The 25,637-nt window shown below is 45.7% G+C and overlaps 2 protein-coding genes across 2 annotated transcripts; both read right to left on the bottom strand.

Moving 5' to 3' along the window:
• Positions 1 to 14,648: 14,648 nt before the first annotated feature.
• LOC100037521 (soluble starch synthase 2-3, chloroplastic/amyloplastic) lies at positions 14,649 to 22,059 on the bottom strand. The gene is made up of 8 exons (XM_044568845.1): positions 21,375 to 22,059; positions 20,578 to 21,283; positions 20,425 to 20,489; positions 19,531 to 19,608; positions 19,331 to 19,441; positions 19,189 to 19,233; positions 18,632 to 18,805; positions 14,649 to 15,943 (listed from the first exon to the last, which is right to left on the bottom strand). The coding sequence occupies exons 1-8, from the start codon at positions 21,636 to 21,638 to the stop codon at positions 14,987 to 14,989; spliced, it is 2,400 nt and encodes a 799-aa protein (XP_044424780.1). The 5' UTR covers positions 21,639 to 22,059; the 3' UTR covers positions 14,649 to 14,986.
• A 1,617-nt stretch (positions 22,060 to 23,676) lies between these two features.
• LOC123150823 (GDSL esterase/lipase At1g74460) lies at positions 23,677 to 25,254 on the bottom strand. The gene is made up of 2 exons (XM_044570643.1): positions 24,842 to 25,254; positions 23,677 to 24,717 (listed from the first exon to the last, which is right to left on the bottom strand). Exons 1-2 carry the CDS (start codon positions 25,205 to 25,207, stop codon positions 24,016 to 24,018), a joined length of 1,068 nt encoding a protein of 355 aa, XP_044426578.1. The 5' UTR covers positions 25,208 to 25,254; the 3' UTR covers positions 23,677 to 24,015.
• Positions 25,255 to 25,637: the final 383 nt, after the last annotated feature.

The following is a 25,637-nucleotide window of genomic DNA, read 5'->3' as shown; positions in this document are numbered from 1 at the left end:
CGCCCGCCCGCCCGCCGCGCCCGGCCGCGTTGCCTGCGTCGCGCCCGCCTGCCCGCCTGCGCCCTCACGCACGTGCCGGTCGCGCCCGCCCGCCCGCCCGCGCCTACGCCCCTGCGGCTTGATGACCCACAAGTATAGGGGATCTATCGTAGTCCTTTCGATAAGTAAGAGTGTCGAACCCAACGAGGAGCAGAAGGAAATGATAAGCGGTTTTCAGCAAGGTATTCTCTGCAAGTACTGAAATAAGTGGTAACAGATAGTTTTGTAATAAGGTAAATTGTAACGAGCAACAAGTAATAAAAGTAAATAAAGTGCAGTAAGGTGGCCCAATCCTTTTGTAGCAAAGGACAAGCCGGAACAAACTCTTATAATAGGAAAAGCGCTCCCGAGGACACATGGGAATATCGTCAAGCTAGTTTTCATCACGTTCATATGATTCGCGTTCGATACTTTGATAATTTGATATGTGGGTGGACCGGTGCTTGGGTGCTGTTCTTACTTGAACAAGCATCCCACTTATGATTAACCTCTATTGCAAGCATCCGCAACTACAACAAAAGTATTAAGGTAAACATAACCATAGCATGAAACATATGGATCCAAATCAGCCCCTTACGAAGCAACGCATAAACTAGGGTTTAAGCTTCTGTCACTCTAGCAACCCATCATCTACTTATTACTTCCCAATGCCTTCCTCTAGGCCCAAATAATGGTGAAGTGTTATGTAGTCGACGTTCACATAACACCACTAGAGGCTAGACAACATACATCTTATCAAAATATCAAACGAATACCAAATTCACATGACTACTAATAGCAAGACTTCTCCCTTGTCCTCAGGAACGAACGTAATTACTCACAAAGCATATTCATGTTCATAATCAGAGGGGTAATAATATGCATATGGAATCTGAACATATGATCTTCCACCAATTAAACCAACTAGCATCAACTACAAGGAGTAATCAACACTACTAGCAACCTACTAGCACCAATCCCGGACTTTGAGACAAGAATTGGATACAAGAGATGAACTAGGGTTTGGAGATGAGATGGTGCTGGTGAAGATGTTGATGGAGATTGCCCTCTCCCGATGAGAGGAGCGTTGGTGATGACGATGGTGATGATTTCCCCCTCCCGAAGGGAAGTTTCCCCGGCAGAACAGCTCTGTCGGAGCTCTAGATTGGTTCCGCCTCGGTTCCGCCTCGTGGCGGCGGAGTCTCGTCCCGAAAGGTTGCTTCTTTTTTTTTCTCATCGAAAGACTTCATATAGGAGAAGATGGACGTCGGAGATCCACCAGAGGGCCCACGAGGTAGGGGGAGCGCCCTAGGGGGGCGCGCCCCCCACCCTCGTGAGAAGGGTGTAGGCCCCTGGCCTTCATCTTTGGCATGGATTTTTCTTTATTTCTTTTAAGACGTTCCGTGGAGTTTCAGGACTTTTGGAGTTGCGCAGAATAGGTCTCTAATATTTGCTCCCTTTCCAGCCCAAAATTCCAGCTGTCGGCATTCTCCCTCCTTATGTAAACCTTGTAAAATAAGAGAGAATAGCCATAAGTATTGTGATATAAAGTGAAATAACAGTCCATAATGCGATAAATATCGATATAAAAGCATGATGTAAAATGGACGTATCAACTCCCCCAAGCTTAGACCTCGCTTGTCCTCAAGCGAAAAGCCGATAACAATAAATATGTCCTCATGTTTAGAGGTAGAGGCGTCGATAAAAATAAAATACGGACATGAAGGCATCATGATTATTCTTATAACAGCAACATATATAGATTTTGTCATATGATTACTTATGTTCAAGTGATGATCTATTCACAATGCAAAAGTATAAATCATAAACCTTATTGGGCTCCAACAAACTATAATCTCAGTCATTGAAGCAATTGCAATTTATCATAACATCGGAAAGAGTCTATGTCAGAGCTAAAAAGCAAGTCCACATACTCAACTATCATTTAGTCCTCCATAATTGCTAACACTCACGCGATACTTGTGGTTACAGAGTTTTAATCGGACACAGAGAAAGATAGGGGCTTATAGTTTTGCCCCACAACCTTTTACCTCAAGGGTAATGTCAACAATAATGGTTCATGCTCCCCTACATCCAATTAGATATATATATATATATCATGTTCTTTCCAACATGCTGAGCTTGCCAAAGGATAAAATGAAAAAGGAAAGGTGAAGATCACCGTGACTCTTGCATAAGGTAGAAGATAATAATAAAGGATAGGCCCTTCGCAGAGGGAAGCAGAGGTTGCCATGCGCTTTTATGGTTGGATATATAAAATCTCAATGCGAAAGAACGTCACTTTATATTGCCCCTTGTGATATGAACCTTTATTATGCAGTCTGTCGCTTTTATTACTTCCACATCACAAGATCGTATAAAGCTTATTTCTCCCACACCAATCAATCATACATATTTAGAGCAATTTTTATTGCTTTGCACCGATGACAACTTACTTGAAGGATCTTACTCAATCCATAGGTAGATATGGTGGACTCTCATGGCAAAACTGGTTTAGGGATATTTGGAAGCACAAGTAGTATTTCTACTTGGTGCTGAGAATTTGGCTAGCATGAGGGGGAAAGGCAAGCTCAACAAGTTAGAGGAACCATGACAACATACTTTATCTCAGATATAAGAAAGACATAACTCATTACGTTGTCTTCCTTGTCCAACATCAACTCTTTAGCATGTCATATTTTAATGAGTGCTCCCAATCATAAAAGATGTCAATGATAATATATCTATATGTGAAAACCTCTCTTTCCTTATTACTTCCTATTAATTGCAACAATGACCAAAGCTATGTCTGCCAACTCCCAACAACTTTTAAACATCATACTCTTTCTATGTGAAGTCATTACTCTCAATAAGATCAATATGAACTTTTTGTTTCTTTTTATTCTTTTCTCTTTCTTTATTCACCCAAGATCATGGCAAAATAGTCAAGCCCTTGACTCAATACTAATCTTTATTATATAGCTCACGGACTCGATTACATAGAGAGATCATAAAGCAAAACTCAAAACTAGATCATGCCATAAACTTTATTCTACTAGATCAAGATACTACTAATAGGATCGAACTAAGAAAAACGGTAAGATAGGAGATGTGATTGTGATACGATACCGGGGCACCTCCCCCAAGCTTGGCAGTTGTCAAGGAGAGTGCTCATACCCAGATACTCAATTCTTCTTTGTTGGAGGAGATGGTGGAGGTGTTGTTGATGATGCGGGCTTGTCATCCATCTTCCAAGGCATAGGTTCACCATCATAGAAAGATGATCGAGTCTCCGGAATCCTCAAATCTGCAGCCAAACTCATTTTTTTGAATCTATATTCATACTCACAGTTTTGGTTTTGAAGGTCATAGACTTGGGCTTGGAGGTGCTCGATCTTCTCATGTAGCTTGAAGATGGCCTCCTCGATGTTCTTGGCATCCGGCTTGTAGTTGTTGGTGAACTCCGCAAGCATCACATGGCTAGCGTTGATTCCATGCTCCACCATCTTTTGGCACTTGAAAACTTGTTGCTCCACTGCTTCGAGCCTTGTCTCCATGCTTCCGATCCCCTTTGGTCCCTCTCCATCGCGGATGTGCAGCAACCCATCACACATCTCAATGGTTTGAGGGTGTCGCAGCACCTCCGCGAGGTAAGGGTTGATGACCTTCTCGAAGAACTTGTCCTTGGAGGCGCTTGGGGTCGTCATGATAACCTAGATCTGTCAGAAAAACAGCTCGAAACAAAAACAGGAGATTTTTGTGTGATACGGGAGTCAAAACCTTCGGGAGAATATATAATGAATTTTTACCGACCAAAATACGTAACGTGCAAGAAAACAGAGTCCGGAAGGCACACAAGGTGCTCACAAGGTAGGGGGCGCGCCCAGAGGGGTAGGGCGCGCCCACCACCCTCGTGTCCTTCCCGGACTGCTACTTATTTTTCTATTTTTCTAAATATTCCAAAACAGAGAAATATTACCTTAGAAATTGTTTTGGAGTCGGTTTACTTACCGTACCACATAACTATTCCCTTTCGGAGTCTGAAACGTTCCGGAAAGTGTCCCTTATGTATTCCTTCAGGGTTACGGTTTCAATAATATTGGTTTCAACATTTATGGGATTACCTGAGATATAATGTTTGATTCTTTGACCGTTTACCACCTTCGGATTTGTGCCTTCGAAGTTGTTGATTTTTATTGCACCGGAACGATAGACCTCCTCGATAACATAGGGGCCTTCCCATTTAGAGAGAAGTTTTCCTGCAAAAAATCTTAAACGAGAGTTGTATAGCAATACATAATCACCTACATTAAACTCACGCTTTTGTATCCTTTTGTCATGCCATCTTTTAACTTTTTCTTTAAATAACTTGGCATTTTCATATGCTTGGGTTCTCCATTCATCAAGTGAGCTAATATCAAATAACCTCTTCTCACCGGCAAGTTTGAAATCATAGTTGAGCTCCTTAATAGCCCAATATGCCTTATGTTCTAGTTCGAGAGGTAAGTGACATGCTTTTCCATATACCATTTTATATGGAGACATACCCATAGGATTTTTGTATGCAGTTCTATATGCCCATCAAGTTTCTTAGACCAATTCTTTCTAGACCTATTAACAGTCTTTTGCAAAATTAATTTGAGCTCTCTATTGCTCAACTCTACTTGACCACTAGACTGTGGGTGATAAGGAGATGCAATTCTATGATTAACATCATATTTAGCAAGCATTTTACGGAAAGCACCATGAATAAAGTGTGAACCACCATCAGTCATTAAATATCTAGGGACTCCAAACCTCGGAAAAATAACTTCCTTAAGCATTTTGATAGAAGTGTTATGATCAGCACTACTAGTTGGAATAGCTTCTACCCACTTAGTAACGTAATCAACAACAACTAAAATATGTGTATATCCATTAGAGGCAGGAAAAGGTCCCATATAATCAAAGCCCCAAACATCAAACGGCTCAATTACAAGAGAATAATTCATAGGCATTTCTTGACGTCTACTAATATTACCAATTCTTTGACATTCATCACAAGACAAGACAAACTTACGGGCATCCTTGAAGAGAGTAGGCCAATAAAAACCAGATTGCAATACCTTATGTACAGTTCTATCTCCAGCGTGGTGTCCTCCATAAGACTCGGAATGACACTTGTGTAGGATCTGTTCCTGTTCATGCTCAAGTACACAATGTCTAATAACACCATCTACTCCTTCTTTATAAAGATGTGGGTCATCCCAAAAGTAATGTCTCAAGTCATAGAAGAAAATTTTCTTTTGCTGGTATGTGAAGCTAGGTGGTATAAACTTAGCAACAATATAATTAGCATAATCGGCATACCATGGAGTACTACGAGAAGTACTTATAACATTTAATTGTTCATCAGAAAAGTCATCATTAATAGGTAGTGGGTCATCAAGAATATTTTCTAACCTAGACAGGTTGTCTGCCACGGGGTTCTCGGCTCCTTTTCTATCAACAATATGCAAATCAAATTCTTGTAGCAAGAGAACCCATCTAATAAGTCTAGGTTTAGCATCTTTCTTTTTCATAAGGTATTTAATAGCAGCATGATCAGTGTGAATAGTTACTTTAGAATCAACAATATAAGGTCTGAACTTATCACAAGCAAATACAACTGCTAAAAGTTCTTTTTCAGTAGTAGCATAATTTCTTTGAGCATTGTCTAGAGTCTTACTAGCATAATGGATAACATTTAATTTGTTACCAACTCTTTGCCCTAGAACAGCACATACAGCATAATCACTAGCATCGCACATAATTTCAAAGGGTAAATTTCAATCAGGTGGCTGAACAACAGGTGCAGAGACTAATGCTTTCTTAAGTATTTCAAATGCTTCTACACAATCATCATCAAAGACAAATGGTATATCTTTTTGCAATAAATTAGTCAGAGGCCGAGAAATTTTTGAGAAGTCCTTAATGAACCTCCTATAAAATCCAGCGTGACCAAGGAAACTTCTTATACCTTTGACGTCCTTGGGACAAGGCATCTTTTCAATAGCATCAACCTTGGCTTTATCAACTTCAATACCTCTTTCAGAAACTTTGTGCCCCAAGACAATACCTTCATTAACCATAAAGTGGCACTTTTCCCAATTCAAGACAAGATTAGTTTCTTCACATCTCTGCAAAACTCGATCAAGATTGCTCAAGCAATCGTCAAAAGAGAACCATAGACCGAAAAGTCGTCCATGAAAACCTCACAAATCTTTTCACAAAAGTCAGAGAATATAGCCATCATGCATCTTTGAAAGGTAGCAGGTGCATTACATAAACCAAAAGGCATACGTCTATAAGCAAAAGTACCAAAAGGGCATGTAAAAGTAGTCTTTGATTGATCTCTAGCCGACACAGGTATTTGAGAGAAACCAGAATAACCATCTAGAAAGCAATAATGTGTATGTTTGCATAATCTTTCTAGCATTTGATCAATAAAAGGTAAGGGGTAATGATCTTTCTTAGTAGCTTTATTTAATTTGCGGAAATCAATTACCATCCTATAACCTGTGATAATTCTTTGTGGAATCAATTCATCTTTATCATTAGGAACAACAGTAATACCTCCCTTCTTAGGGACACAATGGACATGACTTACCCACTCACTATGAGCAACGGGATAAATTATACCTGCCTCCAGAAGCTTTAGTATTTCTTTTCTTACCACTTCTTTCATTTTAGGATTCAGACGTCGTTGAGGATCATGAACTGGTTTGGCATCTGCTTCCAAATTTATTTTATGTTGACATAGAGTGGGACTAATGCCCTTAAGATCATCAAGAGTATATCCAATAGCAGCACGATGCTTCTTCAGAGTTTTCAATAATCTTTCTTCTTCATGCTCTGAAAGGTTAGCACTAATAATAACAGGATATATCTTCTTTTCATCAAGATAAGCATATTTAAGATTATCAGGCAACGGTTTAAGCTCAAACACGGGATCACCCTTGGGTGGAGGAGGATCTCCTAAAATTTCAACAGGCAAATTGTGTTGCAGAATAGGTTCCTGTTTAAAGAATACTTCATCTATTTCCCTTCTTTCATTCATGAACATATCATTTTCATGGTCTAGCAAATAGTGTTCTAAAGGATCACTAGGAGGTACGGCAATAGAAGCAAGACCAATAATTTCATCCTTACTAGGTAATTCTTCCTCACGATGTTGTTTACTAAATTTAGAGAAATTAAACTCATGAACCATATCATCCAAACCAACAGTAACAATATTCTTAGTGCAGTCTATGGTAGCATTGACAGTATTTAAGAAGGGTCTACCAAATATAATGGGACAAAAGCTATCTTGTGGAGAAGTAAGAACAAGAAAGTCAGCAGGATATTTAGTTTTCCCACACAAGACTTCAACATCTCTAACAATTCCAATTGGTGCAATAGTATCTCTATTAGCAAGTTTAATAGTAACATCAATATCTTCTAACTCAACAGGTGCAATTTCATTCTTAATTTCTTTGTATAAGTCATGAGGTATAACACTAGCACTAGCACCCATATCACATAAGCCATGATAACAATGATCTCCTATTTTAATAGAAATAACAGGCACACCTACCATAGGTCTATGTTTATCCTTATCACACGATTTAGCAATTCTAGCAGTTTCACCTTCGAACTGAATAACATGCCCATCAATATTATCAGACAAGAGATCTTTAATAATAGGTTCTACTTTAACTTGCTCAGGAGGTGTATAAGTTCTAATATTGCTTTTACGAACAACAGTTGAAGCTTTAGCATGATCCTTTATTCTAACAGGGAAAGGTGGTTTCTCAATATAAGAAGTAGGAACAATAGGATCATTATAAGTGACAGTCTTTTCTTCAACTTTAATAGGTGCAGCTACTTTTACTTCTATGGGAGGATGATATTTAAACCACTTCTCCTTAGGGAGATCAACATAAGTAGCAAAAGATTCACAGAAAGAAGCTACTATCTCAGAATCAAGTCCATATTTAGTGCTAAACTTACGGAAAATATCGGTATCCATAAAAGATTTAACACAATCAAACTTAGGTGTCATACCTGACTCCTTACCTTCGTCGAGGTCCCAATCTTCAGAGTTGCGTTTAATTCTATCCAATAAGTTCCATCTGAATTCAATAGTCTTCATCATAAAAGAGCCAACACAAGAAGTATCAAGCATGGTTTGATTATTATGAGAAAGCCGAGCATAAAAACTTTGCACAATTATTTTTCTCGGGAGCTCATGATTGGGGCATGAATATAACATTGATTTAAGCCTCCCCCAAGCTTGAGCGATGCTTTTTCCTTCGCGAGGCCAGAAATTATATATATAATTGCGATCACGATGAACAAGATGCATAGGGTAACACTTTTGATGAAATTTCAATCTTTTATAGTCCCACGATCTCGTATCACATAGCCTATACCATATCAATGTGTCTTCCTTTAAAGATAAAGGGAAGACCTTCTTCTTAGCAACATCATCGGATACACCTGCAAGCTTAAATAATCCACAAACTTCATCCACATATAATAAGTGCTCATCAGGATGCTTTGTTCCATCTCCTGTAAAAAGATTAGCGAGCAGTTTTTCCATTATACCCGAAGGAAATATAAAAGGAGTTTCATTTTCAATAGGTTCAGTAGGTTGAGGAGCAACTCTTTGCTCTACTGGACGGGGTGAAGATACCCCGAACAAGCCCCTCAGAGAATTACTTTCCATAGTAACAAGTGACAGTAAATTTCAGCACACTATATAAATTTTTTCTTACCAAATTCCACCTACCAGAAGCGCTGCACTCCCCGGCAACGGCGCCAGAAAAGAGTCTTGATGACCCACAAGTATAGGGGATCTATCATAGTCCTTTCGATAAGTAAGAGTGTCGAACCCAGCGAGGAGCAGAAGGAAATGATAAGCGGTTTTCAGCAAGGTATTCTCTGCAAGTACTGAAATAAGTGGTAACAGATAGTTTTGTAATAAGGTAAATTGTAATGAGCAACAAGTAACAAAAGTAAATAAAGTGCAGCAAGGTGGCCCAATCCTTTTGTAGCAAAGGACAAGCCGGAACAAACTCTTATAATAGGAAAAGCGCTCCCGAGGACACATGGGAATATCGTCAAGCTAGTTTTCATCACGTTCATATGATTCGCGTTCGATACTTTGATAATTTGATATGTGGGTGGACCGGTGCTTGGGTGCTGTTCTTACTTGAACAAGCATCCCACTTATGATTAACCTCTATTGCAAGCATCCGCAACTACAACAAAAGTATTAAGGTAAACATAACCATAGCATGAAACATATGGATCCAAATCAGCCCCTTACGAAGCAACGCATAAACTAGGGTTTAAGCTTCTATCACTCTAGCAACCCATCATCTACTTATTACTTCCCAATGCCTTCCTCTAGGCCCAAATAATGGTGAAGTGTTATGTAGTCGACGTTCACATAACACCACTAGAGGCTAGACAACATACATCTTATCAAAATATCAAACGAATACCAAATTCACATGACTACTAATAGCAAGACTTCTCCCTTGTCCTCAGGAACGAACGTAATTACTCACAAAGCATATTCATGTTCATAATCAGAGGGGTAATAATATGCATATAGGATCTGAACATATAATCTTCCACCAATTAAACCAACTAGCATCAACTATAAGGAGTAATCAACACTACTAGCAACCTACTAGCACCAATCCCGGACTTTGAGACAAGAATTGGATACAAGAGATGAACTAGGGTTTGGAGATGAGATGGTGCTGGTGAAGATGTTGATGGAGATTGCCCTCTCCCGATGAACAGCTCTGTCAGAGCTCTAGATTGGTTCCGCCTCGGTTCCGCCTCGTGGCGGCGGAGTCTCGTCCCGAAAGGTTGCTTCTTATTTTTTTCTCATCGAAAGACTTCATATAGGAGAAGATGGACGTTGGAGATCCACCAGGGGGCCCACGAGGTAGGGGGGCGCGCCCCCCACCCTCGTGAGAAGGGTGTGGCCCCCCTGGCCTTCATCTTTGGCATGTATTTTTCTTTATTTCTTTTAAGACGTTCCGTGGAGTTTCAGGACTTTTGGAGATGCGCAGAATAGGTCTCTAACATTTGCTCCCTTTCCAGCCCAGAATTCCAGCTGCCGGCATTCTCCCTCCTTATGAAAACCTTGTAAAATAAGAGAGAATAGCCATAAGTATTGTGATATAAAGTGAAATAACAATCCATAATGCGATAAATATCGATATAAAAGCATGATGCAAAATGGACGTATCACGGCTCGCCCGCACCGTGCCGCCATCCCGCTCGCGCCCCGGTCGCGCTGCGCCTCGTGCGCCCGCGCCGCGCCGCCCGCCTGCGCCTACGCCCGCACTCGTCCAGCCTCGGCCACGCCCTTGCCTCGGCGCCGCCCAGCCCGTGCACGCGCCCCGGCCTCTCGGTCTCACTGATTTGTGGGCCAGAGGGAAGGCACGGGCGGACAGGAGCGGACGAGAGGGGCGAGGAGAGTGTCTGTTTTCTGTCCGTTCGGGAGAATTCTTGGACCAAATTTGCTCCAGGTTTGGGGTTGGGTGAGACAAAAAAGTGTCCAAAAGACAACTTTGTCCGTTTGGGTATTACCGCTGGGTCGTATTTTACCCCAAACGGACAAATTCGGACAGGATGGGTGAAAGGATCGATATGGTTGACTAGAGGGGGGGTGAATAGGCAACTAACAATTTTTAGCTTTTCTTTAACAATTTAAACTTTGCATCAAAGTTGTCTACATATGCAACTAGGTGAGCAACCTATATGATGCAACAAGGATAGGAACACAAGCAAGCAATATATATGAAACAAATAAGCTTGCACAAGTAAAGGCACGAGATAACCAAGAGTGAAGACGGTGGAGACGAGGATGTGTTGCCGAAGTTCCTTCCTTTTGAGAGGAAGTACGTCTCCGTTGGAGCGGTGTGGAGGCACAATGCTCCCCAAGAAGCCACTAGGGCCACCGTATTCTCCTCACGCCCTCACACAATGCGAGATGTCGTGATTCCACTATTGGTGCCCTTGGAGGCGGCGACCGAACCTTTACAAACTAGGTTGGGGCAATCTCCACAACTCAATTGGAGGCTCCCAACGACACCACGAAGCTTCACCACAATGGACTATGGCTTCGCGGTGACCTCAACCGTCTAGGATGCTCAAACACCCAAGAGTAACAAGATCCGCAAGGGATTAGTGGGGGGGAATCAAATATCTCTTGGTGGAAGTGTAGATCGAGGCCTTCTCAACCACTCCCGAGCAAATCAACAAGTTTGGTCGGCTAGGGAGTGAGATCGGGCGAAAATGGAGCTTAGAGAAATAATGGAGCTTGGGGTGGAAGAGGTGAGTCAACGGGGAAGAAGGGGACCCCTTATATAGTATGGAAAAATGATCCAACCGTTACCCACCAACCAGCCCGCGGCCAGCGGTACTACCGCGCCAGGCCAGCGGTACCACCGCAAGGCCGCGCGATACTACTGCTTGCAACCAAGCGGTACTACCGCACGGCTATGCGGTACTACCGTACCGACCCACGGTACTGCCGCAACCCCAGCGACAGTAAAGATAAACAGACGCGCAGGAGCTGGGGGCGGTACTTCCGCACGCGCGATACTACCGCGCCCCCCATGCGGTACTACCGCAAGGCAAAAAACCCCAGCCAGGGGGAAGGGAACTTCTGTGCCTACTTCTGCAAAGAAAAGGAAGTAGAAAAAACCCGACACAGTAGTACCGCCGAGGGGCGGTACTACTGCCTGACTGCATAGCGCGGTACTACCGCTCGACGAAAACGGTACTACCGCGGTAGGTGCGGATGTAAAAAATTACATCCGCCCCTACTACCGCAAAGGGGCGGCACTAGCCTGGTGGGCAGCGGTAGTGCGGCTCCAGGGGAGCGGTACTACCGCGCCACAGCGCAGTACTACCGCGGATGCCTACGGTACTACCGTTTTTCTGGGAGCAGTACTACCGCGACCAACCACAGCAGCCAGACAAGGGAGGTAAGAAAACGGAGGAAGCTCCAAGGAAAAAGGAGGGGACAAGAAGGAGACGTGTACGTGATGATTCCACCCAAACCTTTCCAACGCGGACCCCCTCTTAATAGTACGACTTTCCTACGACTCAAATCCACCAAAAAGAAACGTAGAAAAGACGCCGTCTTCATCAGTCTTCGAGGGGCACCCAATCGTCTTGTGCCTAGCAATGAAGTGTCTGGAATACTCAAGGCACACGATTAGTCCGCAAATGCGTTGTCATCAATCACCAAAACACTTAGGGATAAATATGCCCTTACAATGGGTCACGCGGTGGAGTTGGCCTAACATAGATGATGACATCATATTTATCTAGACAAAACAGATGATGTGACATGTAATTAATGAAGAAAGAGAGGCATGTGGTAACATAGCTAGTTACTGTAACATCACACATATCAAGAAAATATGAGTCCACAACCTAATAAATGAAGTGATGCATTACACAACACATATGTTACTACCCATTGTGGAGGGAGTCTTGCTATGCACGCATGATGGATTAAATCTGGCCGAACATTCGTTGATTGTAAAGGGCGCCGGCCACTGGATGTATGTGTCGTGCACAGATCAGGCATTTGTGTCGTGCATGGAGCACTTTCGTTGTGGAGGTAGTAATATAGACTAGTAACATATGCATGTTACTATTCTAAGGCTAGTCATAGTGGGAGTAATTTAGGTAGTAACATAACGCACTTCGAGAATTTTTTTTCTTATGTGGCAAGTAGTTAATGACAAGTGGTAACATAATATGTTACTGTAACACAACGCTTCCTAATACAAGATGAGTCTATAAGCTATTAAATGAAGCGACTATTATTATGTTACTTTGCACTATGAGGCTGGTTGTAATGGGGAGTATCATATAGTAGTATTATGCATATGATACTAGTGTATGATACTACCTCCTTAATGCATAGTATCATATATTAGTATCATGTAGTACTCTATTTATTGTCATGCATGACACAAAGTAGCATAATATTTATTATGATACGGTATCAAAATATGATACTCTATCATCTCTTTTTTCATTTAATGCTATGACACCTCATCAAAATTGCCTAGTTGGCATGCATAATACTAGCTATGATACTACCATTACGACCAGCCTGAAGGTAGTAACTATGCATGATATTAGTCTAAGTTACTCCCCACTATGACCAGCCTAAAAGGGTGCTTGGATTCAAGGGACTTATTTTAGTCTGACTAAAAATAGTCTTTTTAAGAGGCTAAAGTTCCAAGCACCCCTGACTAAAGAGAGGCTAAAACTAGTCTTGAGACTAAAAAATTTTAGTCAGGGGTACCCTACTAAAATATGGACTAGTCATCTCTCTCCTCATTTAACTCCTCTCCTTTAACACAGACGAGTTCTGAATTGAAGAGTTTGAAGGATAATAAATGCACATTAACTTGATTTTAGTCTCTTTAGTATTTGGATCCAAACATGGGTAAGGCTAGCAAGTTTTAGTCCCACAACTTTTAGTCATGAGACTAAAAACGTATCCAAGCACCCTCTAAGTTACTCCCCACTGTGACTGGTCTCATAGTACAGGCAATGTCTCTTTTTCTTTTGAGTTAATACCACAATTAATACACAAACTTGTAATGATGGGAACATAATCATATATGGGCGACCCTACGCGTCCGCGGATGGATTTATTGAAAACATCCACCGCCTCCTATGCCGCTGGATTAAGCCACAAATAGCCATCCGATCTCAGCAATGAGGTGTGTCGCGAATTGCAACAAGATAGACGTTACAAGCTCGCGCTGCAATACTTGCTTTGTTGCAACAACAAAAAAACCAAAGCATTATTTCGCCCGAAAATTTGATTTTATCTTCAACATTTTTGCAAAAAAGATGATATTGCGAGAGGACTTTTGCAACATAGGTGATGTTGCAGAATTATTGTTTTTGTCTTTCGCCTTTTTTGCAACATAGATGATGTTGCGGGAGGACTTTTGCAATATGAATCATGTTGCAGAAAAAATATATCACTGAAAAATGATGATGTCGTCTACGGTGTGAATCGAGAAATTTGCTGCAACATAGATGATGTTGCGAGAGGATTTCTGCAACAAGGCACTTGTTGCGGAAAGTATAAAAAAGCATCTCCAACTGAAGCGACGACAGCCGGAGCGGCATAGCTAGACTGACGGTGGCCGAAGTGGAGCTTAGGCGTACGCGCTCGAGCGGTGGCCATGGTTGCAGGCATAGGGAGCGCTAGAAGAGGAGAAAGGACGACCATCGACGTCCTTCGACGATCCGCGCCTTGGCGGGTGGCGGTCCTGGAGCACGGCTGCGGGCAAGAGGGTGTGAGCAAGATTGAGAGGGGAAGAAGAAAATAACGAATGGATAAAAAGCATAAAGAGTGGATAAAGAATAAGGACATGTGGTAAACGTACGAGACGGCGGACGCAGTGGCTATAATCCACCGGCTGAGGGGAAACCTTTCCCTTGTTTTAACTGATTATTACTGAAAGTGTTAATTTAAGCAGGGACGAATTCACTTCCCACTCGTGCCGTTTGCACTGCACCACTAAACCAAACTATGTGAGTGCATCCATCAGACATGTGACATGTGAGCTAGCTTTCGCCCTTTGCCTCCGACTTAACAAGAATAAGTAACAACATTGTAATAACGCATACAACATAGCAAACTACAATACCAAGTTGACAACATTCCCATATACCTGCAACAAGGAGCGCTTCCCTACGTCCGCTCTACTCTGCTACGGACCAGATCGAGATCGGAATCAGCGTCTCAACCACACACACCTCTCATGTCACTGCACCTCGCGGATGCCGGCGCTCCCATCGAGAAGGATGGCACGTTCCTGCGGGCGCAATGCGCAGTTCCACCCTCTCATGCATGCACGCATGCGGGGCTGGAGCGGCTAGCAGCTAGCGTTCACCACTGGTACTTGGCCTTGAGGAGGACGTCCTCGTAGAGCTTGGCGGCATGCTCCCAGCTGAAGTCCTGCGACATGCCGCGCTCCTGGAGGCCCCTCCAGCTCTCCTTGTAGTCCCGGTAGGTGCGGAGGCAGTGCCCGAGCGCCTCGATCAGCTTGTGCGCCTCGGCGCGGTCGAACGTCCACCCGAGGCCGGAGTGGTTGAAGGGGTCGAACGGCGGCACGGTGTCCCTCAGCCCGCCGACGGCGTGCACGACGGGGACGGTGCCGTAGGCCATGGCGTAGAGCTGGTTCAGCCCGCACGGCTCGAACCGGGAGGGCATGAGGAGCGCGTCGGCGCCCGCCGTGATCCGGTGCGCCAGGCGCACGGAGAACCCCACCCACCCGCGCACCTTGTCGTGGTGCTCCCGCTCGAAGTGCCGCAGCATGCTCTCCAGGTCGTGGCGGCCGGTGCCCAGCATGACCAGCTGCACGTCCTGGCTCACGATCCAGGGCATGGCGTCCGCGATGATCTCCACGCCCTTCTGCCCGTCCAGGCGGCCGATGAAGCCGAGCAGCGGCACGTCGGCGCGGACCTGCAGGCCCAGCTCGCGCTGCAGGGCCTCCTTGCACTGCCGCTTGCCGGAGTCCAGCGTGCTCAGGGAGAAGTTGGTGTAGCCGTCCGACTGGAGGTGGACGTCCACCTCGGGGTTCCACTCCATGTTGTCGATGCCGTTGACGATGCCGCGGGTCTTCCAGTCGTTCTGCCGTATGATGTCGTGAAGCCCCCAGCCGCCCTCCACCGTCTTGAGCTCCCACAGGTACCCGGGGCTCACCACGACAACCTGGTCCGCCATCTTCAGGCCGGCGGCGAAGTAGTTGGCGTGCTCACCACCCACGGGGTCGTACAGTCTGAAGTGTTCCAGGTAGTGCTCAGGCAACTCGGTGAACGGGAATTCATCTACTGGGCCACGGCCCTGCATATACAACATCAATCAAGAGAAAGAATTAGCCCAACGGAGTACCCAAGAAAGGAATAACTGACCAAAGCATGTGATCATTATAGAGGAAAAAACTAAGTCCAGAAAGTTCAGGCTACATAACTAAAAACACATAACAACAAAATACAAATTGAGCAAAAGCGACCCCAAGCGCTTAACACAAAGCGTGATGGCAAGCGACCTAGCTTAAAAGTGACTCCAAGCAACTAGCCATGGCACTGTACCACATTTGATCCGTCTAATAACTTGATCGAGGGAATTAGCTTTGCCTTCAAAGACTGTTGTTGTGCTCCTTCCAAATCGACCAAGCAGTTAAGACGACCAAACTATGCAACTTCTTCTTGTCCGAAGGTGACACCCTGTTCCTAGCTGAAACCCACCGGCATCTATGGCACAACTCGTAATAAAATCACAAGTGTCTTCTGGAAGAGCAGAGCAAAGAACGCAATGTTCATTGTGTGGAAGACCTCATCTAGCGCGTCTGCCCGTGATCCAAATCCTATTGCGCGGAGCGAGCCATATGAAAAAATTGCTACGCAAAGGGGCCCAAGAGCGCCAAATGGCGTTAGCTGGACCAAAGTCAAGTCATTGAAGTGAGCTACATATGCGGATTTAGACGAGAAGTGACCTGAGAAATTTAGTGTACACGACCAAATGTCTCTGATATGAGGGAGATGGAAATCATGAAGCGCCTCGCAAATGTTAAGAATTTGAATGAACATTGCAATATTTATGGAATCGTTTATGTCCCTGATCCAACACATAGCGCAATCAACTGACCTTGCCACTTTAATGTAGTTCGGCACCCAATTGGCAATGTCCGAGGTGATAGCTTCTATTGGGGTGTCTTTGAGCCACCCATCGTACCAGAAAAGAATGGACTCGCCGTGTTCACTTTGGTTCGGCATGTACACTTTGGTGCTCGCAGTTGTAGAATACAAAAAACTGGTGCAAAAACCTGGCTCTGGCTCTTGTGTGCATATAGTACACTTTCCATTCGTAAACGCTCTGCACGTTGATGTGACACCATATCCTCTGTTTGTAGCCGTTAAGACTGCTGGCGTGGCTTGCCAACGCGGCACCAACAAGCTCATGTTCTCTCTCTGGCTAAGTATTGCGTGTGGGTCCCACTTATCAGCAGGCAAGAGACAAAAAGGGCTTAGTATGATGTGTGGGTCCCACTTATTAGTAGATAGGAGAAATAAATAGCAAATAAATTATGTGCACGCGGGGGTTCGAACCTGGGACCTAAAGTCAGGTCCATGCATGAGCTAGCCATTGAACCCGATGACCCCTAGAGATACAAACAAGCCCGTCTTATATTATGACGCGACACAGCTTGGGGGAAATAGAGGAACAGTGCGACGTCGTCGGGATGACCTCTCTGGCGTTGGTTCTATGATGATTCGGGTCGGATGGATGAACATGCGGTGATCCTCTCCAGGCCGCGTGTGGAATGGGAGGTCGAGGAGATGTCGTCGAGGCCACGGGAACGAGGTCTGGACCAGAGTTGAGGCGGCAGGCGACTACGGCCAATGTAGGGAGCTCGTGAGGGGCTCCCCAACTTGCAATTAGTGAGGGGGAAAGGTGCTAGGCTTCAAGGAGGACCTCCTAGTGCGAGCAATTGGGGAATAGGGCCATGGCCAACTCGCCATGGATTGCAGCTTCGCGGCGGGGAAAACGGCCAGAGCAGGAGAAGGAGGAGAGGAGAAGTCGATTTGCGATGGCGGCACGGTCTATGGGGAAAGAGGAGGATGTGCAGGGAGGTATGGGCTCCCAAGGCAGGCTTCTATAATGGTCCGGCTAGGTCAGGCGTTGTGCAGCGACGCAGGCGATGGTCACAACTTGTGCAGCTCCAAGGGTTATCGAGACAGGTTTGGGTATGAGGGGGAAATGACAAGAGGGGCATGCTCACTGTCAAATGATGTTGAGGATTTTGCGTGTTGGGTTGGTGGATGGTCATGACAACGACGTTGCCACTTCGAGCGATGGTGCAGAGCACCTAGGCCACCATGAAGGTGCTGCCCGAGTTGAGGCTGGAGGTGGGCTTGTTGAGGAAGAGCTGGATGGGGTCGTGGATGATGTCGGTGTTGATGGAGACCCGGCGGTGCTAGCACGCCAATGATAGCCTTAGAGCAAAGGATATAAGAATACATACCCCCCCCCCCCCCGACTCCACACACAGACACACACATACTGAAGTGCATAGGGGATTAATGATTAGGGCGTGCTGGCTAGCGGCATACCTGCGAGGTCCCATTTTCAAGACCCCAGGCCATCATTTTTATTATAAATTTCCATTTTATTTATGTCATAGGCTGACAAGTGGGTCCCACATGTAATAGGGAGTGTGTGGGCCCAATGGCGATGTAGGCACGGTCTAACATCTATAGACGGGAATACAATGCCACATAGGCAACATTTGACCCTACATACGGAAAATACACCGTATTGCACACAATAGCCAAGTTTTTGCACCAGTTTTCCGTAGTCTACAACTGTAAGCACCAAAGTGAACATGCGTGACAAGTTCAAGCACCACTGATGCATTTACCTCCATAACTTTCATAAGCCATCATAATTTTGCAACCCCTTTAGTTTCCTCAAACAATGTGGAGTGAATAGTAGAGACTAGAGAAAAAACAAGATTAGGAGAAAAGGAACCTGGTGCGCGATGTTATGTATCACCATAATGGACCGAGTGTACTGCATCAAACCATGGTCCCTGTAATATGCTTTCAGATAGACAGGCAGGAGTGCCGTGTGCCAATCATTTGCAATAAACACCAGATTTCCATCCCCATAAGGGACACCGCCGCATGGAACGTGCCAAGGAACCTGCAAATTATAGAGGAATAAAAATGATGGACCAATAATATTTAATGGGATGATATGCCAAGTGCGAAAATATCTACATTGGATGAAAGTAGGAGTATATATTATTGTTTGTGGCAGGTGGAAATGCTATTTCCAAAATCAATGCGCCGGTGAAGAGAACATAAACATAACGATGAAGTAACAAGGATCATCAATATTATTGTTCATCAGTGCAATAGATTATCAGAAGTTAAATCATAACGCTTGACCAAATGTGCATGTGAGGTATTGAAATGTTATTAGTATATATACACTTCACAAGGGAGATTACGTATCTGTTGAAATACATGCATACACATAATTGTATAGTGGTAATAGGTTGTCAATTGAGTTGGAGAGGATACCTCGACAGCGGCCTTGCAGAACAAAATCATGCGCTTCATAATTTCCTGAAAAAATAAAATGTGTAATCATATGCCAGTCAGTAGGCCTTGGCTTATTCTCAGTTTATCAGTGCAATCAAACACCAACATATAGAAAATTAACCTGTCTGCTGCCCCCATAAATGTCTTCCTGACGGTGTCGGAAGATAGGAGCGTCAATGAACACAAAATCAACTCCATCGATATAAGCATGGAAATAATTCACTTCCATATCCTGCAGGACAAATTTTTTTACTTAAAATTGATTTATTATGATAGTAAGCATTGAAATTTCAGCTCCCCTTTGATTGCATTTTCGCTTACCTGTCCAGCAGCCTTGTAGTATTTTCGGACTCCGACATCGTAGGCTTCCTCATAGTCCCCATACCTTGGTACCACAACCTAAGATAGAAAGGATCATTTCTCAATTATCATCAAATTTAAAATTTCAGATCATCAAAGTCTAGCCAAGTCCATGATTCTAGATTTTGAATAATATATGGTTTATATGATACCACAACTATTTTCTACTTTTAATTTCTACAGAACAATTGGGATGACTGCAGAAAATAGTTTACTCTTTACTGGAACTAGTAAGAGCGTCTCTAACTGAATCCCGAAAGTTAACTCCCCAAAACCCTCTGTCACAAGCCAACTCCCAAAAATTCTGGGGTTTTGGTGGCTCTAACCAAACCCGAAAACTAGCTCCCAATAAAATTTTCTTTAAAATGAAAGCTTGACAACATACATTTAGCCATCATCTACATTACAAACATCCACTGTTTACTAACAATTACAGTGAATATGATAGCAACCATTAACCGGAAATGTTGATAAATTGATCATCCAGTACTATAAATACACACACGGGTGCTGGCGATATTTGGTACTTAACTGAGGATAGGAACTACTTATTCGGATCTACAGGGCAGGTAAACCTGACGTCGGGCAAAACGGTCGATCGGGTACCCGACACTCATTCCCTTCACTGATGGCGTGGTTATCAGCCTCCTTATTTGTGAAATCCGACTGCTAACCACCACTTTTTGCAAACCCCCTCCCGCACCCAGTAGGCCCCAACAACCTAACCTCCAGGGTTGGCTATGAAATACTCTAACAGAAGAACACTTTCATGTCTTGCACTTAATAACATTATGCCAATCACTGATATTATTCGAACATATGGACTCAACAGAGTTAAGTGAAAGCCTGCAGTACCATAACACGATGTCCTCTCTTTGCCAAAGCCTTGGGCAGAGCACCCGCAACATCTCCAAGACCACCTATGCAACACAATGTTTGTTCTTATGAGTGATTCGAGCAAAGTTTTATGAACAACGGGAAGAGAGACTGAAGAGGTAATGTCCATGCCTGTTTTGCACCAGGGAGAACATTCAGCAGCCACGACGACCACGTTCATGACGTTCTCCCCTGCCAAAGGTCCGGAATCATGGTTCTGGTGATGTTCAAAGGAGCCCGCATCATCTGCAACAGCCCAGCCATCATCCTTGGCCTCCACGGGCTCCTCGAAGCCAATGTATTTCTTGAAGTCCCAAAGGTCTTCTTGTACAGCGGGGGCTGCAGGCGGCGAAAGAGCCTTTGGGTTTGGAGCTTCTTCGACGATGACCGCACCCTTCTTCAGTTCAGGTTCAACATCGCTGTCAATGTCCAGCCTGGGAGCAGAAGCCGAGACCACGAAATTTGAGCCGGACGACGGCGGCGGCTTCTCGGCTGGGACAACGGACTCCGGCGCCTTGTCACTGATGGAAATGGTAGCTGCGGAATCCGGAGCCACGACCTCGGCTATGCTCGTCGGCGGCGAGGCGACGTTAGCTTTGTTTTCACCGTTCACTGGTACTCTGTTCTGGGTCGACGGATGGGGCGCGCGTGCGGGTGCGGGCAGCCCGCTGTCTTTGGTCGCGCCGCCGCCGCCGGTAGATTTGTTCTCACCGTTCACCGGCGTGCCGTTCATACTCGGTGGACGGGCGGCGTCCTGCCTCGGTGCCGGCGGTGCCGGCGCGCCACCTTCCGCGGCGTCGCGATCGAGCGTCTTGACGGGATCCCTCCGCTCCGCGACCTGCACACGAGCGCGTGCGTTTTGTAGAAACAATTCGTGAGCTGATCTCGAGGCGCACGCGCCATACAGCAAGTCATAACGAACCAACTACCTTGGTGGCGGCGCCACCGCGGCGTGCGCGGGGCTGCCTCGCGGACGCGGCGTCGTCGTCGACCCTCGCGTCCTTCTTCCCGGCGGCGCGCGCGGCCACACCTCCGTCGCGAGCCGTGCGCTGCGGCGGCCACGGCGGCCAGTGCAGCCTGCCGGCCCCGGCGTGGGGTGGCGGCGCGCTCACCCTCGCCCGCCTGCGTGATCTCCCGGGGGAGGCGGAGGCGAGCGCGAGGAAGGACGCGGCGGACGCGACCGCCGACGACATGGCGGCGGCCGGGATCGGGGCGGGCGATGGTACGATGCGCGGGTTGGTCCTCCGCCCAGAGCGCGGCGCAGGCGGAGGTGGTGGCAGCGGGAGTGGGGAGTAGCGCGGCGGCAGTGGGCTGGACTGGACTGGAGTGTGCTCTGTGGGGTAAACGCACGGGGTCAGGCCGGGGAAATGGCCGCGAGCGGGGGACGGCGACGACGGCGGCGGCTTTACACGAGGGGCGGGTACGTACGAACGGCCCCCTGGCGGGTGGCGTGTTGGGTCTGCGATTTGCGGCCGCGGCCCGCGCGGAGCACGCTGGAAAGCGGGGCCGGTGCCACGCGAGCAGCGCACGAGGAAGCGTCCGTGGTGACAAGCTGCTGGAAGGAGGTTGCAGAATCCACGTGAAGACTGAGGACGGAACGGGGCTTGCGGCGAAGGAGCAGGAGGCCCGCGTTGATTGTGTAGATAGATAGATAGAGCACTGCAACTTTTTTTTTTGGAGGGATGGAGCACTGTAAGCAACTGCACTGTTTCGTTTGTTGGTTGATGCATGCCTGCGCTCTCCACCGCAAACGCGGTGCGGCACATGCGTTGGCGCGTACTACGGGATAAACCAAACGAACAAGCTTTGCAGTTTGCTTGCTTGGGTGACGGCCTCTGACAAGTGACGATTTGTCTTGTTTGCTGCGGAGCGGAGGACACTGCTTTGCCTTTTCTGTTGTCCAGGTTGTTTAGCGCGCGATGAGACCAACAACCGAGGACGAACGTGGTTAGGATAATTTCTGTCCTCCCAATCCTTTTTTCTTGGCGGCAGTAGTGGTTGTTTGGGGTCCTGGAATCTCAATGTATTGTTCATTATGTTCGAGATGTTTTGTATTTCGCTGAATTTTGATAATAGATTCGGATCATTTTTGCAAAAAATAATAATACACTTTTGTAGCGCACATGGTTTGGTCCGGATCTCCTCGTTCCAGCGTAGCTCTCCTAGCCATAAAGTCATCGTCAAGTTCGTGTTACCCTGGTAGGGCGCTACCAACTTAAAGGAAAAGAGTCGTCTTACCGTTGCCTTTCCGGATTTTTAATTTTTTTCCTTGTTTGTCATCCTTTTTTCTTTGTTTCTTGTTTTTACTAGTTTTTTCACCTTTTCTTTCCCTTTTGTTTGTTATTCTCCGGTTCTCTTTGTTTCTTTCTTGGTTTTCAATGTTTTTTCTTTTTTTCCTTCATTTTTTGTTTTTTCTCCCGTTTTCATTTGTTTTTCTTTCGTTTCCCTTGGATTTTCATTGTTATTTTACATACATATTTGGTATATATCTAATACATGATTAACATGTTTCAAATACAAGTTTAAGATTTTTTAAATACATGGTTAACATTTTTTCTATACACATTTTTTAAACATTTTTCAAATGCTTGATTACATTTTTGAAATATAATATTAAGATTTTCTGGGTACATTTCTATACAATTTAACTGTTTTTCTAAATGCTTGATTACATTTTTAAATACAAGATTAACATTTTTTAATACATGGTCAACATTTTTGTATACACGTTTAGAATTTTTCAAATCCTTTATTAACATTTTTAAATATTTGTTTTTAAATGCTTGGTTATTTTTTTAAAAATACATGATAATTTTATACAATTTTTAATTACATGGTAACATTTTTCTATACACGTTTAACATTTTTCTAATACTTGTTTATTTTTCTTTCAAATGCTAGATTTAAATACTTGCTAAAAAATTTCATACATATTTATATTTTTTGCATATATTTTTCTATAGTTGATAAACATTTTCTCTATACATATTTATCATTTTTAAATATGTATGATTTTTTTTGCATATATTTTCCTAGTCTCCTAGATGAATAGCGGGCACATCAGCACCCTTCAGGCGAAGTTTCAAAAATAAAATCTCAAAGAAATATTACGTCTTAAGAGTGTGATGTTCTATTAGTATGTGAAATTTCCAAGTTCAAACACATTACCAAAAGACAAAAGCAGCAATGAATAGTGTCAACAGTAAACATCACTATTCATGGCTGATTCCATAGCTCATAAATGGTACCGTCTTTGAACTTGAAATTTCACATGCAAATAGAACATCACCGTCTTAAACATCAACGTCTTAATAGTGGCCTCTTGAGATTTGATAGATGCATGATCCTGGTATGCTGTTCTCTCATACTCAAAAAAATTTCATATCCAGGACACGTACATGCATCTATTCTCCATCCCATTTCTTGGACATCATCCTAGAATTTTCGATCATCCTACTTTGGTTACAATCGAAGCACCCGCAGTATAATTAAGACAACACACAGCAGCAGCGCCCATGCATGTCGAAGCGTACGCATTTTGGTGGGCGGCGTCGGTGGCAGGCAGGCAGGCTAGCTGGAGGTGGTGTTGGCAACGACGGTGATGTTGAGCCGCTTGAGCGTCTCGAGCGCGATGAGCTCGTTGGCCCTGTCGGTGGGGTGGTACTCGTCCCAGAACACGTACTTGCTGCGGTCCTTGCAGAGCGTGGAGAGCGGGGTGCACGTCAGGGTCGGCCGCACCTTGCCGAGCGTGCAGCAGGGCGCGTGGGAGTTGTTGAAGCCGTGCATGTAGGGGCGGTCGATGATGTCCTGGAAGTAGTCGTAGACGTCTCCGAACTGGAACGTGGCGTTGGGCAGCGACGCCGCCAGCTCCCTGATCACCGCGCCGGCCTGCTTGTTGAAGCTGAGGGCGAGCTTGTTGGTGGACTCCTGGCACGCCGTGGAGGACCTCTGCAGGAGCCGCTGCAGCGGGATGCAGCCCATGGGCCCCAGCCCGAAGAAGGTGACCCGGCGCGCGCCCAGCCCGTGCAGGAGCCGGAGCTGGGCCTCCAGGGTGGTGACCATGTACTTGACGAAGGTGTCGCCGTTGTAGGTCCACGAGTCGGAGTAGACGGGGAGCAGGTAGTTGTTGATGAAGTCGTTGGCGCCCATGGCCACCACGTAGTAGGCCTCGCCGAACAGCTTGTCCGCCGCCGCCCGCCCGATCTTCTCCCGCATGAACGCCTGCGTCCCCTGGAACAGCTCGATCTGCTTGTACAGCGAGAACCTCTGGATCTGCAAATGCATGCGCCATGGGTCTCAGTCAGATGAGATGATCGAACCGGAGCGTTCATGTCTCATGATACTACCATGCTGTCTAGCTACGAGAAGTTGGTGAAGTGATGGATGGGTGTCTTACGAAGAGGGACGAGGTCTCGTTGAGGATGCCGCCGCCGCCGGACGCGTAGTTGAGGCCGCTCTTGGCGATGACGGTCTCGTCCACGGACGGGTCCAGGAACGCGGGCGGGCGCGGGAGGCCCATCTTGTCGCCGATGATGTCCGCGACGGTGCGGCCGTTGCAGAACCTGCCGTTGGGCATGCCGCTGCCGAAGTCGATGCCGTACCACGGCAGCGCCGCGCGCGCGAGGCTCTTGGTCAGGTAGTTGTTGTTGCCCACGTCCGACAGCGAGTCGCCGAAGATGAACTGCACCACGTCGCCGTGGGCGAGGCCCAGGAGCAGGGCCAGTGCCAGAGCAACGGCCAGCGGCGTCCTCTCACAACCCATGTCGATGATCTGCGAGCGCGTGCTTGTTCAGGCCTCTTGCTCTACTAATCAAGTCCTGGTTGATCAGGAATGGACTGGATTTGCATATATAGATGGGGGTGTGCGGCACGGCCGGGGAGTTGGGGATGGATGCACCTACCTACCTGCGAAGCGTCGGGAGGGGAACTTTTCAGCGAGCTTAATTCGGTGGCAAGCGGAGGAGTTGGCCTAACCTGGTCGTTTACTGATGTGGCGGATGTCAGCCGGCGGCAGGTGATCCTCCTCGCATACAAAAATATTTTTGGGGTGATTGCCAGGCGTCAGCCGTCTGAAAACACAGAAATAACCGCCATTTTCCCGACCGTCAAAGGTGACTTATATTACGATCTTCAACCGTCCGATCCATGCAACAAAAAACTCCTACATACATTGTTAGAGACCAGCACATCTC

The sequence above is a fragment of the Triticum aestivum genome, chromosome 7A, assembly GCF_018294505.1.
Source record: "Triticum aestivum cultivar Chinese Spring chromosome 7A, IWGSC CS RefSeq v2.1, whole genome shotgun sequence".
In the NCBI taxonomy this organism is placed as follows: domain Eukaryota; kingdom Viridiplantae; phylum Streptophyta; class Magnoliopsida; order Poales; family Poaceae; genus Triticum; species Triticum aestivum.
This window is presented reverse-complemented; position numbering and strand designations above follow the sequence as displayed.